This window comes from Lagopus muta, chromosome 7 (assembly GCF_023343835.1).
Source record: "Lagopus muta isolate bLagMut1 chromosome 7, bLagMut1 primary, whole genome shotgun sequence".
NCBI classification, from domain to species: Eukaryota; Metazoa; Chordata; class Aves; order Galliformes; family Phasianidae; genus Lagopus; species Lagopus muta.
This window is the reverse complement of record NC_064439.1, coordinates 8,804,403-8,816,566: the sequence shown is the minus strand read 5'-3', so window position 1 is coordinate 8,816,566 and position 12,164 is coordinate 8,804,403. Positions and strand designations below refer to the sequence as shown.

The 12,164-nt window shown below is 37.2% G+C and overlaps 1 protein-coding gene across 1 annotated transcript in view; it reads right to left on the bottom strand.

Moving 5' to 3' along the window:
- UBE3C (ubiquitin protein ligase E3C) overlaps nt 1–12,164 on the bottom strand; it is a 66,358-nt gene that overhangs the window by 19,117 nt on the left and 35,077 nt on the right. The window contains exons 16-18 of the mRNA XM_048951016.1: nt 9,907–10,004; nt 6,508–6,640; nt 4,230–4,477 (exon numbers count right to left, since the gene is read on the bottom strand). Of these exons, the coding sequence (XP_048806973.1) occupies nt 4,230–4,477; nt 6,508–6,640; nt 9,907–10,004 (479 nt within the window). The remainder of the gene's footprint in view (nt 1–4,229; nt 4,478–6,507; nt 6,641–9,906; nt 10,005–12,164) is intronic.

Genomic DNA, 12,164 nt, shown 5'->3' with positions numbered 1-12,164 from the left:
AAGGTACACAGAAACATTTGCTTTTAGTTTGCAACTCTTTACGTGCAGATTTAAGATCTTAGGATCTGATCCAGATACTGCTGTGAAAAGCTCCCATTGATTCAAACTATTTTAGACAAGGGCCCAGGATAATTAAGAACTGCTTTAGTATTTCTGCAAAATCAAGATGTTGGTAGTCTTCAAACTGCACCTTCTAACCAGGAATTGTATTTTGCACAACAAATGAACTCACCTGCAACAGCACCATGCAAAGCTATAAATTCTAACTACATGGCATACTTTTTAAGGTACAGAAACATAATCTGAGTGTGATTAACAATTCCACATTAAAGTTCCACCATTAAAGCAATAACAATCTACTACTATACTTAGTTCTTTATACTGCCTTCCCAAACATCTAAGATGAAACTAAGTTCTGACACAACAAATCTGAACCTTTTCAGAAATCCAATGTCTTCCACAGACCGCAGACTGTTTTACTGCTTAGGATAAGAGATCTAATACTATATTACAAAGGCAGTTCGTATGTTCTTCAGCAAAATGAATGCACAACTTCCTTGTTCTCATCAATGTGCTAGAATGAGGAAAGAGAACTGGAGATGGCTGAATTCAGTATAACTGAAATTTTTGAGTGCATTAGACTAATATCTCCAGCTTCAGTGTCAGCCTCTTAGAGGTGCAAAGGCATCCATTGCAGAGCCATGGTACACAGAAACCAGCAAGTTTATGTCCAAAAGGAAGGAAACTATAAAAAAAGATAATTATTTCTGTGGGTTTCCTGCCATATAATTAAACTAATGCTAATGTATCATCAAACATAACTAAATTACCGTAAGAATTATCTATACTTGACATAAACTAATTCTAAATGCCAAGAACGGGAGCCAAGTGGATGGATCCAGGCCATCAGTGCTTTCTGGTGACAGGACAAGGGGCAGTGGGTACAAACTGGAAAACAGAAGATCTCAACATGACAAAAATCCTCTCAGGGCATTGGCACAGGCTGCTCAGAGCAGCGGAGTCTCGTTCTCTGGAGATACTCAAAAACTGCCTGCATGCTCTCCTGTGGAATCTACTGTATGGAACTGCTTTAGCAAGGGGTTGGACTAGATGAGCTCCAGAGGTCCTGTCCAACCCCTACGGTTCTGTCATACTATTCTTCTGGACACTGTGTTGAGGGACATGGTTTAGTGAGAACTATTGGTGATCGGTAGATGGTTGGACTGGGTGATCCTGTGGGTCTTTTCCAACCTTGGTATTTCCATGAGTCTATGATTCTGTGAATGTCTTCTTCCTATCACATTAATGACACCAAATAAATGCAAAATCTAAGCAGGAAATGGAGAAAGACAATATAGTTGGTATACAAGACTCAGCTTAGGCCTGAACATAATGAAGTTCAGATTTAAATTCTGCAACTGACACTGTTTTCCTGACCCTTGCTTCTGTTGAAGTGGTTCACAATGTTTCCGACGTTCCGTGTTTGCAGCAGATATTCAAAAACCAGCCGAGAGAAAACCCTCACTTCAGATTCTCAGATGCTGTTCCCAAACTCTCCTCCAGTTCTGTCGCTCCAAGATTTGACTGCCTGCCAACACAACTTTTGTTGGTTCTAGAGAATCAAGTCTGCTATGCTGCCAAAGCTGCAACAGGAAAGTCTGCACGTGGAAAGATTTTTAGCACTGATATAACATTACTGCTTGCGGAAAGCAAGCTAACCAAACTGGGTGCTTGCTTACTGTCCAATCATATCTACTGTGAGAGCAAAAGGATTGCAACATCCCATCCTCAACTGTGGAAGTGCACACGGGTCTTTACTTTTCAGAAAGGACAAAGAAGGATTTGGGGACAGCACACCTTTGTCTGAACGTCCCTGACAGCACATGACACTGTCAGCTCTCAGGGTTCAGGAAGCCAATACTGTTCTTCCAGTAGGGGAAATGAAAAGGTTCCAGCTGCAAAGCCCTCCGGTGGTACGATACCACTACACAACGTGCTTGTGGTAAGCTCAGCTTCTGCTTTCAGGAAAAGGAGATGAAACTGCTTAAAAAGCTCTGATGTTAAAATAATATTTACATTGCAGAGCAAAGTCATTGAAAGTTGAGAAACGTAAACTTTGGAAGTGTTTGAGTAGCTGTTGGTTAAGCAAACTCATTTCTATATTGGTTGGTTTTTTCGTTGTTTTTCTTTTTTTTTTTTCTTTTTTTTTTTTTTTAAGAATGGTTTCACACAACATAAGCAATTATGTGATCACATGGTCTTATTTTTTTTTACAAGACTTTTTGCTCATTGAGCCATCAGTAAAAGCTGCTTGGACAGCCACACAGTCTGTGCAGGATGGATTTGAATTTCTTCCCTAACTACAGAAGTACAATCTAGACAATTACTAATTCATTCAAGGTTTACAATAATTTTTAAACACACAATTTTTATATGCACAATTTTTAAAGACAATTTCTAAGTCTTCTGATGTTTCTATTTCTTAACTGATCAAGTAACACAGAAGATGCCAAGCTGTTAAACAATTTCCTGATGAGAATAAAAACTGAATTAGGTGCGAGCCTACAGTATTGACAGCTGAGTGGTGGTTACCAAGAGACAGAGAATTTTGATAAATTATTATATTTTAATGCATTTGTTCTCTGGTAGTGTTGAAACTTAAGTGAGAGTTTTCAGTGGCGGTGTTCTTTACATACCAGTTTCCACAAATAAGAAATTGCTGTGGATGCCTGATTGCTTCCTTTGCAATATGTCTGCTATGTTTGCAAAGGGGCTTTTAATAACCCACTATTGCTCTCAAATAACCCTGTGCAAAGCACAAAATGGGCACATTTCTGAAAACGGGTGAGTGGGTGTTCAATAACTTAACTGAGACCACAGGTTTTGAACTGCACGGCCGTGCCTTATCTTTCTGTTGAATTCATCAGGTCTCTAAATACATGACTAAAAAGGTGTCTGTGCAGCTGGGTATGGGTAATTATTAAATGATGCTGTCAGTTCATACCTTACGCAAACATTCTGCAAATACAAAAACAATTTATGCCTTCAAAAAGTTAAATAATAGACCTTCTGATTTTAAAATGACAAAAAGCTGTACTTGCAGCGATTCTACAGGAGATAAAATACCCCCTACAACTTCTGTCTGCGCTAACATTTAAAATTCAAGTATAGAAAACAATGTGTGCTTTTGTCAGACAAAATTAAAGACTGAAAGTTACAATCATTTGATTGAAAAGATTCCTCTTGCAACTACATGTACAATTCTATAGGGCCAGACTACAATTTCTTCCAATCTAAGTCATTCCATGATTCTATGAACTACAAAGAACAGCAATCCATCTCAGCAACACGTTTGTTGACATACTCTTAAGCTTACAGGTGGATTAAAATAAGGACACCAACCATACGTGAAATCTCACTGCAGGACTTTAAGCCCCAAAATACTTCATGCATCTAAGTGAGACTTCATTTTTAATACATTCCATTTTAGATAGCAGAATAGCAATCTATACCTTTTTTTTCTGAAATAGAACCTGTATTCTAAACTGTCTTTCACAATTATTAGCTTTAAAGAATAATTTCAAGGACTCATAAATATTCTCAGTGTGAAATATGATCACAGATGAAAAATGAATGTAATAACATAATGGTTTCTTTAAAAGAAATTTAAAAATAATCTAGCCCAGCATGTGTTTATCAGTCATTGAAGTCTACAACAGCAAAACAGCAAAAACCATAACTTTCAAAAGATACAAAATACACATAAAAAAGAACCCAAGCAGAATTAGTGAAACTATTTTTAAATGCCTCATAAATATTGTAAATGCTCATAGCAAATTCTGAAAATTATTTCAGATCCCCAGGGATGAAAATCTGAACTGGAATCAAATTTCAGAATGTCCCATGCTAAAAATCATCATAAACATAGCAGTCCTATAGGTTTCAAGCAAATTAACATTAAAAAAAGAAGGTAAACACAGAGATAGACGTGCACATTTTGTTCTGTTGCTAGTTAAGAGTATGTCAATTCCTCTGTACTTTTGATGTAACTTAGTGAAATGAATGAGAAAGTTCAGTAAGATGTGGAAATAATGCTTGGATCCAACATTCGAGAGTTATGAGGAACTTTCTACACTTGAGGAAAATGTCTCCCATCTACCCCATCCAAAAACATTTACTGAATAATTTCAGTACTATGATAGCTTTAAATTATATAGCACTGTTTTTACCTTTCCAAGCATTCTTCCAAGAAAGTAGTAATGTCGGGCATAAGAGTCTCCAACAAGCATCTGTGCAGCAGGATTGGGATAAAGAAGTCCCTCATTGGTGGTCTTAAAAAATCCCTGGTTAGGGTTAAATCCTGATTTCAGTAGTTCATTCAAAAATTCTCTGAAAATTCCACCACCATCAATACCAGCTTCATCAAGACCATGTGCATTAAGCAAGTGAACACGAATGCGCTTTTTTAGGTCAGGTTCTGCAGAGAAAGGAGAAAGAGACTCAAATGTAACTATCTCCTTGAATTTTTGCTTGCAACTAACGTGTATGTTTCTATCTATGCTATTTGTATATTTAAAAAAAGATACTAGTAAGCAGTACTGTTGCAAAAATCTATTATTGGCTTGAATTTCAGGATATTCAATGTGTAGGACTCAATTTGCACAAGGCATCTTGCTGTAAGAGAACTCAAAAGATGAATGAGAAAGACACTGGTAGGGGAAGAAAAATTCTCCCAAATATTTTCGTAAGCCCCAATAATTATTTGAAAATTCTGTTTATATAAAGCATTGTGAATGGAAGGTTCTACTCTGTCTTGCCTGAAGGAACCGTCAGTAAGCACTGCATTCCCTTAGAGGGACCAACTGTTACACAACACCTTAATTAATATTCTTTGAAACCAAACTTAATACTTCTGCTACTTTGGACTCCATGCTATGGCATGTAATTCCATTGAGTGGGACCACTGTGTGGTCAAATTTGATGTATTGTTTGTTTGTGATGTTGCCACATCCTAGAAATAACCTTACAAGAGAGCATTTTTAATTTACTTGTTGATGGACAAATACTGTACTGTACACATCTGCTTGCAACACAGAGAAACTCTACAAGGAGCAAGAGTGATACCCAACGTCCGCAATCCTTCCCTGCCTTTTGCATACAAAAGGATGAAAGAACAAGAAATAACTAAAACTACTTCTCAGCCTGTTACCAAAGGAAGTGCTCCCACTCTCCTTTTATCCACCACCATTGCTCCTCCCTTCCATAGGTCCACTCTTCTCAACCCTGAAGTGATCCATTTCAGCTCATTGATTCAGCATTCATCACTTTCTTTGGATTACTTTCCTGCTTGCTCTGATAGATAACTGCTTACTCCTGGAAAAGAGCAAGGTCAGCACCACAGACAAGTCAGATACCCAAGCTGAGGAGCTGTTGCTCGCAAGGCACCATCAATATGTTAGCTCAACTCAGTTTTCTTGCAAAAATCTGACCTTCAACTTCAGCTGCCACCTGCCATTTCTCTGTTGGAAATGTGAACAGTTATTTGAGGTGAGGAGGTTTTTTCATTTAGGTTTCCATTTTCATTAGGTTTCCATTTAGGGGAAATGGTTTTAAGTTGAAGGAGGGAAGATTTAGGTTAGATGTTAGGGGGAAGTTCTTTACTAGGAGAGTGGTTAGGCCCTGGAACGGGCTGCCCAGGGAGGTTGTGGATGCCCCGTCCTTGAACGCGTTTAAGGCCAGGTTGGACGGGGTCCTGGGCAACCTGATCTGAATGTGTATGTTTGGTGGCCCTGCTAGGCAGGGGGGTTGGAACTACATGATCCTTGGGGTCCCTTCCAACCCGGGTGATTCTGTGATTCTGTGAGGTGGCAGTAAGACAGAAGTGGCTGGAATTTTTTCCTCCTACTTGACTGGAGATTCTCTCTGAATTTTTCTAATACGAGTCCCAGAGCAAGTAATATTTAGTCCTTGATCTGTGTGTGCGTACCTAAGAAAGTGAGCCCTTTTGCTCAACTCACTGAAGGCTTCTAGTGTATAAAAACAGCTTTTATAATAAACCTTGCATCAACTATACTTACCTCCCACCATCAAACCAACCAATAATAAACGAGTAATAATAAATAATTCTACCTCTACATTTCATGAGCTACAAATGCACACACTATGGATGGACAATTGATATCCATGAAAGAATGTTCAGCATCAGAATCTCTCCTGATTCACCAAGCATCAAGCTTAGTGAATACCTCCAGATCTACTAGGAACTGCCCAGTCTTTTCACAAACTGAACTGTTTTTAAAGATTACTTATTAGTTCTTCATTCAGGTGAAATGCTCTCCTGCACAAAAATTCTGCTGGCTAGAAGAACAGGACAGCCATTTTTAGTCACAGCCACTGCAAAAGATCTAGTAGCTCATTACTATTTTAATCAAGTAAGCAAATACGTAAATACCTGATGAGACTGATTAAATGCGTTTGAATTTGATGATAACTTCATTGTAAACCTACCATTTTCAGGAGAAAGTTTATCATAAGCATCTTCATAAATATAATTTCTCCTAATGGTGACATTAATTCCATCCAAAAATGGCCCATCTCCTTGAACTTCTTGTTTATCAGCATAGATTAGTCTTTGAAAAATCTGTTAAAATGAAAAAAAAAAATCAAGTTACTGTACAGATCTAAACATCCATTGAAAGATGGCTTTTCACCATTATTACTGCCCTTTAAGCTGCTTTGGGCACTCACTTTCAAGTGATTTGTCCTCTCTGACATCGAGCTCCAGAAATACAGAGCCACATCCCAGGGGAGGGAAGAAGAGGGGACAGACATGCAAAAACTTTCTTGTGCTAAGATACCATCCTCAATTCTTTCTACATAAAGAGGCACATCTACAGACTTTGTGTCAGTCATTCCAGCTTCCTCTCCCTAACTTTCAGAGTTCTGAAATGCAAAGTATTCAAAGACAAAGGGAAAAAAATCATGAGTATTTTGAACACAGAGGCAATCCTCAGTACTAGTAAACAATTATTTTTGTTTTCATAATGCTTAGGAACATTTCCAGTATCAAGATATGAGCTGTCAGTACTCCTCTTGGAAGCAGTGAGCAAGTAATTCACACTGATACAGCGGATAGCATTGCCTGAATGTCATACCAACTAAAATAAATAATGCAAGCTGAAGCATAGATTTAACTTCACATTGCCCCTGTGCAAGTCATCACAATAAGATCCCGTTAAGAATTCCTCTGAATAGTAATTGTAACTGTTTCCATACCAAGATGCAGCATGGCCTTTCTGCTTAATGCATGAATAATGTTCAAAATATCCCCAATACAGGGAGTATCTGTTTATTGATGTCCTCTCTTACATATTTCCCCATACTGAATGAATAATTCAGTATATTTTCTAAGAGATGTAATCTCCCAATAACATCAGATTGCTTTCATAACTAAGAATTTTTGGTTTTTTGCACAGATGTTTACACACAATCACATACACACATCATGAAAGTGGAAAATCTGACAACAGCAGACAAAGCTAGAGTGAAATCTAAAATCTACTATTATAGGGATGCTATAATTAGCAAAGACGACTCTGCTGGTAGAAGAATCACTGTAGACAAAGCCAGACTTCCCTGCAGTAGCAACAGCAAAAAGCCAAGAAAAAAAAGCCATAACGTGAAGAAACACTGAACAGACGTAAAGAAAAAAGAAAAATCAGGAAGGGCACGGTTAAGCATCAGAAAAGATCATACAGACAGTCTGTGAAATCAGGACGATTGATTCTTAATGTCACAATCTAACTCTGAATGTACTCCTAACTGAGGGGGGAAGAATCTCATAAAGTCCCCTATGATCTTAAGCTTTCCTATAGTTGAACGTCATCAAGATGCACAACCGCGGGCACTTCCATTTTATGGACAGGGCGTAAGAATATGCTGAATACAATCTATTAACTATTACTACACAACTCTAGGTGCAAAGAGTGATTTGATGGTGATTATCGCTGAAAAAAATTGTTTTGGTACAGTCTGGACTCCTAAATGATCCAATATTCATGCAAGCGCAATTCCTAAAATCAAGAATGCCAATGCCTAACTGAAGTATTTGTAGTAACTTAATAATAACAGATGGAAAAGTGCCTGAAGCACACATTGTAACATAAGCACTGGCAAGCTGACAATAGCATGGGCTAAGGGAAATGGACAGTGTGGCAGACTGAAAGTTGTCTGAACAACTGTACCAAAGGGTATGAGCAGCAAAAGTCTACTAGGGGAAATCTCAGTAAGTGGTGTAATACTCAAAATTCAAGTTATTGCTTCCCATAAAGGATCAAGGTTCTTCATACAAATTTTATTTACTTGTAGTTAGTGATGAACATCTAACTGACAGCTGCATACTAGTGTGCTTTAAGGCCAAATGGGTAACAGATCATGGGATCAGCAAGCTGAATAGCTCACCAAGAAACTGGAATGAGTAATTGCTTATAAGAGTATCTAATGTTTGGAAATTCGAAGAAGTTAGAAAATGAAAGGATACACAGAGCAAACATGACCTTAACACCAGGCCTGTTATTATGGATGACAGCTAAGGGGGGGAAAAATAATAGTAATAATGCTATTTCCTACAAAACTACCTGCAGTAAAAGGAGTGGTAGGAGACTCTGCGAGCATGCTGTCTCCTACTGCTACACCAAAAGCGCCATACTGGGTCTGAAAAGCAGTTTAAGAGGATCTTGTCTTTGAATAATGGAAGTGTGCACTCTGGAGCTTTATCCTTCTCACAAACTCCCAAACAACTTTTAATGATTGAAAAGATGCCATACTCCAAAACGAGAAGCTAAATTTCAGTTTTTGTGATAACAGAGAACAGGTTTTATGAATTCCAGAAACTTAAGATACGTACAACTTAAAGCTTTATGAGCCTAGAGGTTGTAGACAGTGACAGAATATTAACACAGATTCCTGCTTGACGTCACTTCCAATTGTTTCGCTGTAATCCCAGTTCAGTTCTGTCACATGGTATTAAGATTTTTTGTGGGAACAACTGTTTCACAGAAGCCTGAAAAAAACAAGTCCTCTTCCACTAAATCTGCCATTGCCTTTTTGACAAATACTGATTTACTTTCCCTATGGAACTGTTCTTCATTCCCTTGATGGTGTCTTGTAATTAAATGTTTCCAAGACATTTCACTTTTTTTTTTTTTTAAAGTATTTGGTACTTTTGACAACAAAAGCAGTTCAAAAAGCCTTATGACAATTATAGCTTAAATATATACATATACATATACACTGTAAACTGAAATAGCTGATAGAAGTAGCAATTATACATTCAAAATCTAGAAAGCACACAAAAATGAGTCAAACGGTACAGTAACCTTGCAGGTTTTAAACCACATCATTCTTCACATTCAGTTACTGAGACACTGAGTGCAAAAAAAAAAAAAAAAAAAAAAAAAAAAAATCAATCTCTAGGCACTGTTTTGTTAAAATGGACATCTATCAACTTGTTCTGAGTAAATTCACCCACTGCACCAGCCCCCAGTGTTGCGCCTGCAATCAGTTTGTAGTAGATACACAAGCTAGCACACTGCGTGCCACAAGAGGGTGCAATCACGTAGATCAACCAGGAATTAATGCATCATTGCTCTCATATCTTGGAATCTGTGTTCCTAATTTTAATACATTTACTAGAAAAGACAACAGAATCATTAAAAAAAAAAAAAAAAAAAAAAGTAGTCTGACTTCATATATTCAGTTGCCACATGAACAAGTATGGCATGCCAGATACCTCCGCAGAGAAACAAGCCAGTGTCTAGTTAGCCACATGCTCTTTTAAGCTTATTGAAAAACAAAAGGAAACAATCTCAAAAACCAAAACTAAACATTAATTTAGAAATTAGGTACCTTTACTCTTTCTTCAAAAGGAACGACAAAAGGTAGCTCTGTCAGAATTGCAAGCTGTCGTTCTTCAGATACAGAAAGAGGTGCTGGTTCCAAACCCACTTAAAACAGAAATAATACTTTTAATCATTTTGGAAACAATGTTAAACAATTCTGACTTTTTTTTAATATCAATTTATTTTGCATTAAAATACAAGTACTAAAATAGTTGGTTTATGAGCAGTAACACAAAGCCTTACCTTTCATTACATATTAGGCAACCAGAAATAAAAAGCAATCTGAGAACAAAATATATATAGACGTATTCATGTTTAAGCTTTCTTCTGAAGAAAAGTTGTTGTTGTATCACTGAATTTTTAACTTTTTAATTAAACATCACAGAAGACAAGTAGCACAAAAAGTATAAAATTATGATTTTAATCACAGGAATACACAATATTCCCATCCCAGTAACCAAAAAGTTTGAAGAGCTTTCAACTACAACATCCACTTTCAAACAAACTCTTTTACACATTAAAAGATAAGAATTAAACCAAATCTAAAGAAATCAACAGAAAAATAGCATTTGTTTCTCTAGGTTTTCTCTCCTAATAGCAAGGTTACAGTTATCACATGAAATCTTAGTTACTACAGAAATACTGCCCTTCTACAACAGAGCATCATGGCAATGTTCACCAATGAGACATTTTGTAGAGGAGTTTGGTTTTTGTTTTGTCAGGCTTTTTTGGTTGGGGGAGGTTTGTTTCTTTGATTCTGGTGCCATTTTTACTCCTCAAAGCACTTTAAGTAGGGATATTATAGCCACTAAGTTAACAGGATGCACTACAGGATGCACCCAGTGCACTACTATATCTGATGTATACTTATTTGGGGAAGGAACACTGCAAGACTGTGGAATTTCTGAAAAAATACTTATCTGTGATTACTCTCAGTTTCTTAATTAAAAGTCAGTGTATGCTGTCTATTAAGCTAAGGGTTAAAAGCATTTTAAATAAAAAGTGCATGTACAGCAAAGGTAAACTACTACATGATTTCGATGGTTCAATTATTCCAGTCAATTAGTCAATTTTATCTGCATTTCTCCATCACAGCTTCTTTCTTTAAAGAGAAATATGAGACAGAGTCATCAATACAGAGGGCATTTAGAACTCACGAGTCTGCCATTTAGGCAAATGAAAAAGTGCAAATAAACACGGCCATATGCGATGCAGCCGTACTTTCATGCTAATTGGCTTCATCCTGTATGGAGTCAAGAGGGCTTGCACAAGTCACACACACACTTAACACGAATGTGTGAAAACAAGCAGGTGACTGCACTGTTTTTGGTCTGCTTTCTTATCAAAACGATATTTACATCCACAGTGTAGTCTTGACCCGTTCCCTTCAATGCACCTTTGAACTACACAGATGGATTTTAAATTTAACAGAGAAACAGGATTCAAAAATACAAGTTTTAAAAAAAAAAAATTGCAACTGGCTCGAGAACAGAAATTCCCTGGATGACCAGACTACAAAAAGCAAGGAGATCTCAGTTCTTATTGGCCCAGTACATCAGCTTACGTGTTTGTCACCCAATTCAAGCTAACTCATGGAACAGAATGCACTGATGCAGTTATGGGAAGGGAAAGAAAGGAGCGAGCTCAAAGTGTTGCAAATCTGAGGGGAAGGAGACTAAGAGGAGACTAGCAAGCTAGGAGGAGGATGAGAACCTGGCAGTAACAAACATGGAACAGCTCTAACAGGAGGAAGTTGCATTTGAAAGATGCTGAGACAATACAGCGTGGCAATACCTAAAAAGCATACAGATTTTCAGCAATTTTTGCTAAGCACTTGTTTTTAAAATCTACTATCCACAGCTGACAACTGATCATTTCCAAAAGCAGAAACTAAACTGAACAAAAATTTGATTCAGAATTCTCAACAATATTTACACTAGACCAATTAGTTGCTACCTAATAACTAGACTAATGTCACTGTAACTATTCAAACAAAATTTGTCATCAAAAATAAGTCCTTAGGTCTCAAACTTGGACAAATCACTTAGTTCTGCAGAGCTCTATAGTAGCCTTAAAGGCCGCTATATTCCAAAATTCTAAATTTTAGATGAAATTCTAAAACAGTGAAGATACAAAGGTCTGAAAAGCAGAAACAGATTGTCAACATTTAAAAAGTGCACTAGTGCAATTAAACTTCAACTAGTGTAAGTTTTCCCTGATAGCTAAGTTAGCCCAATTCCCAAATGCTTCTTTAGAAGTTCCATA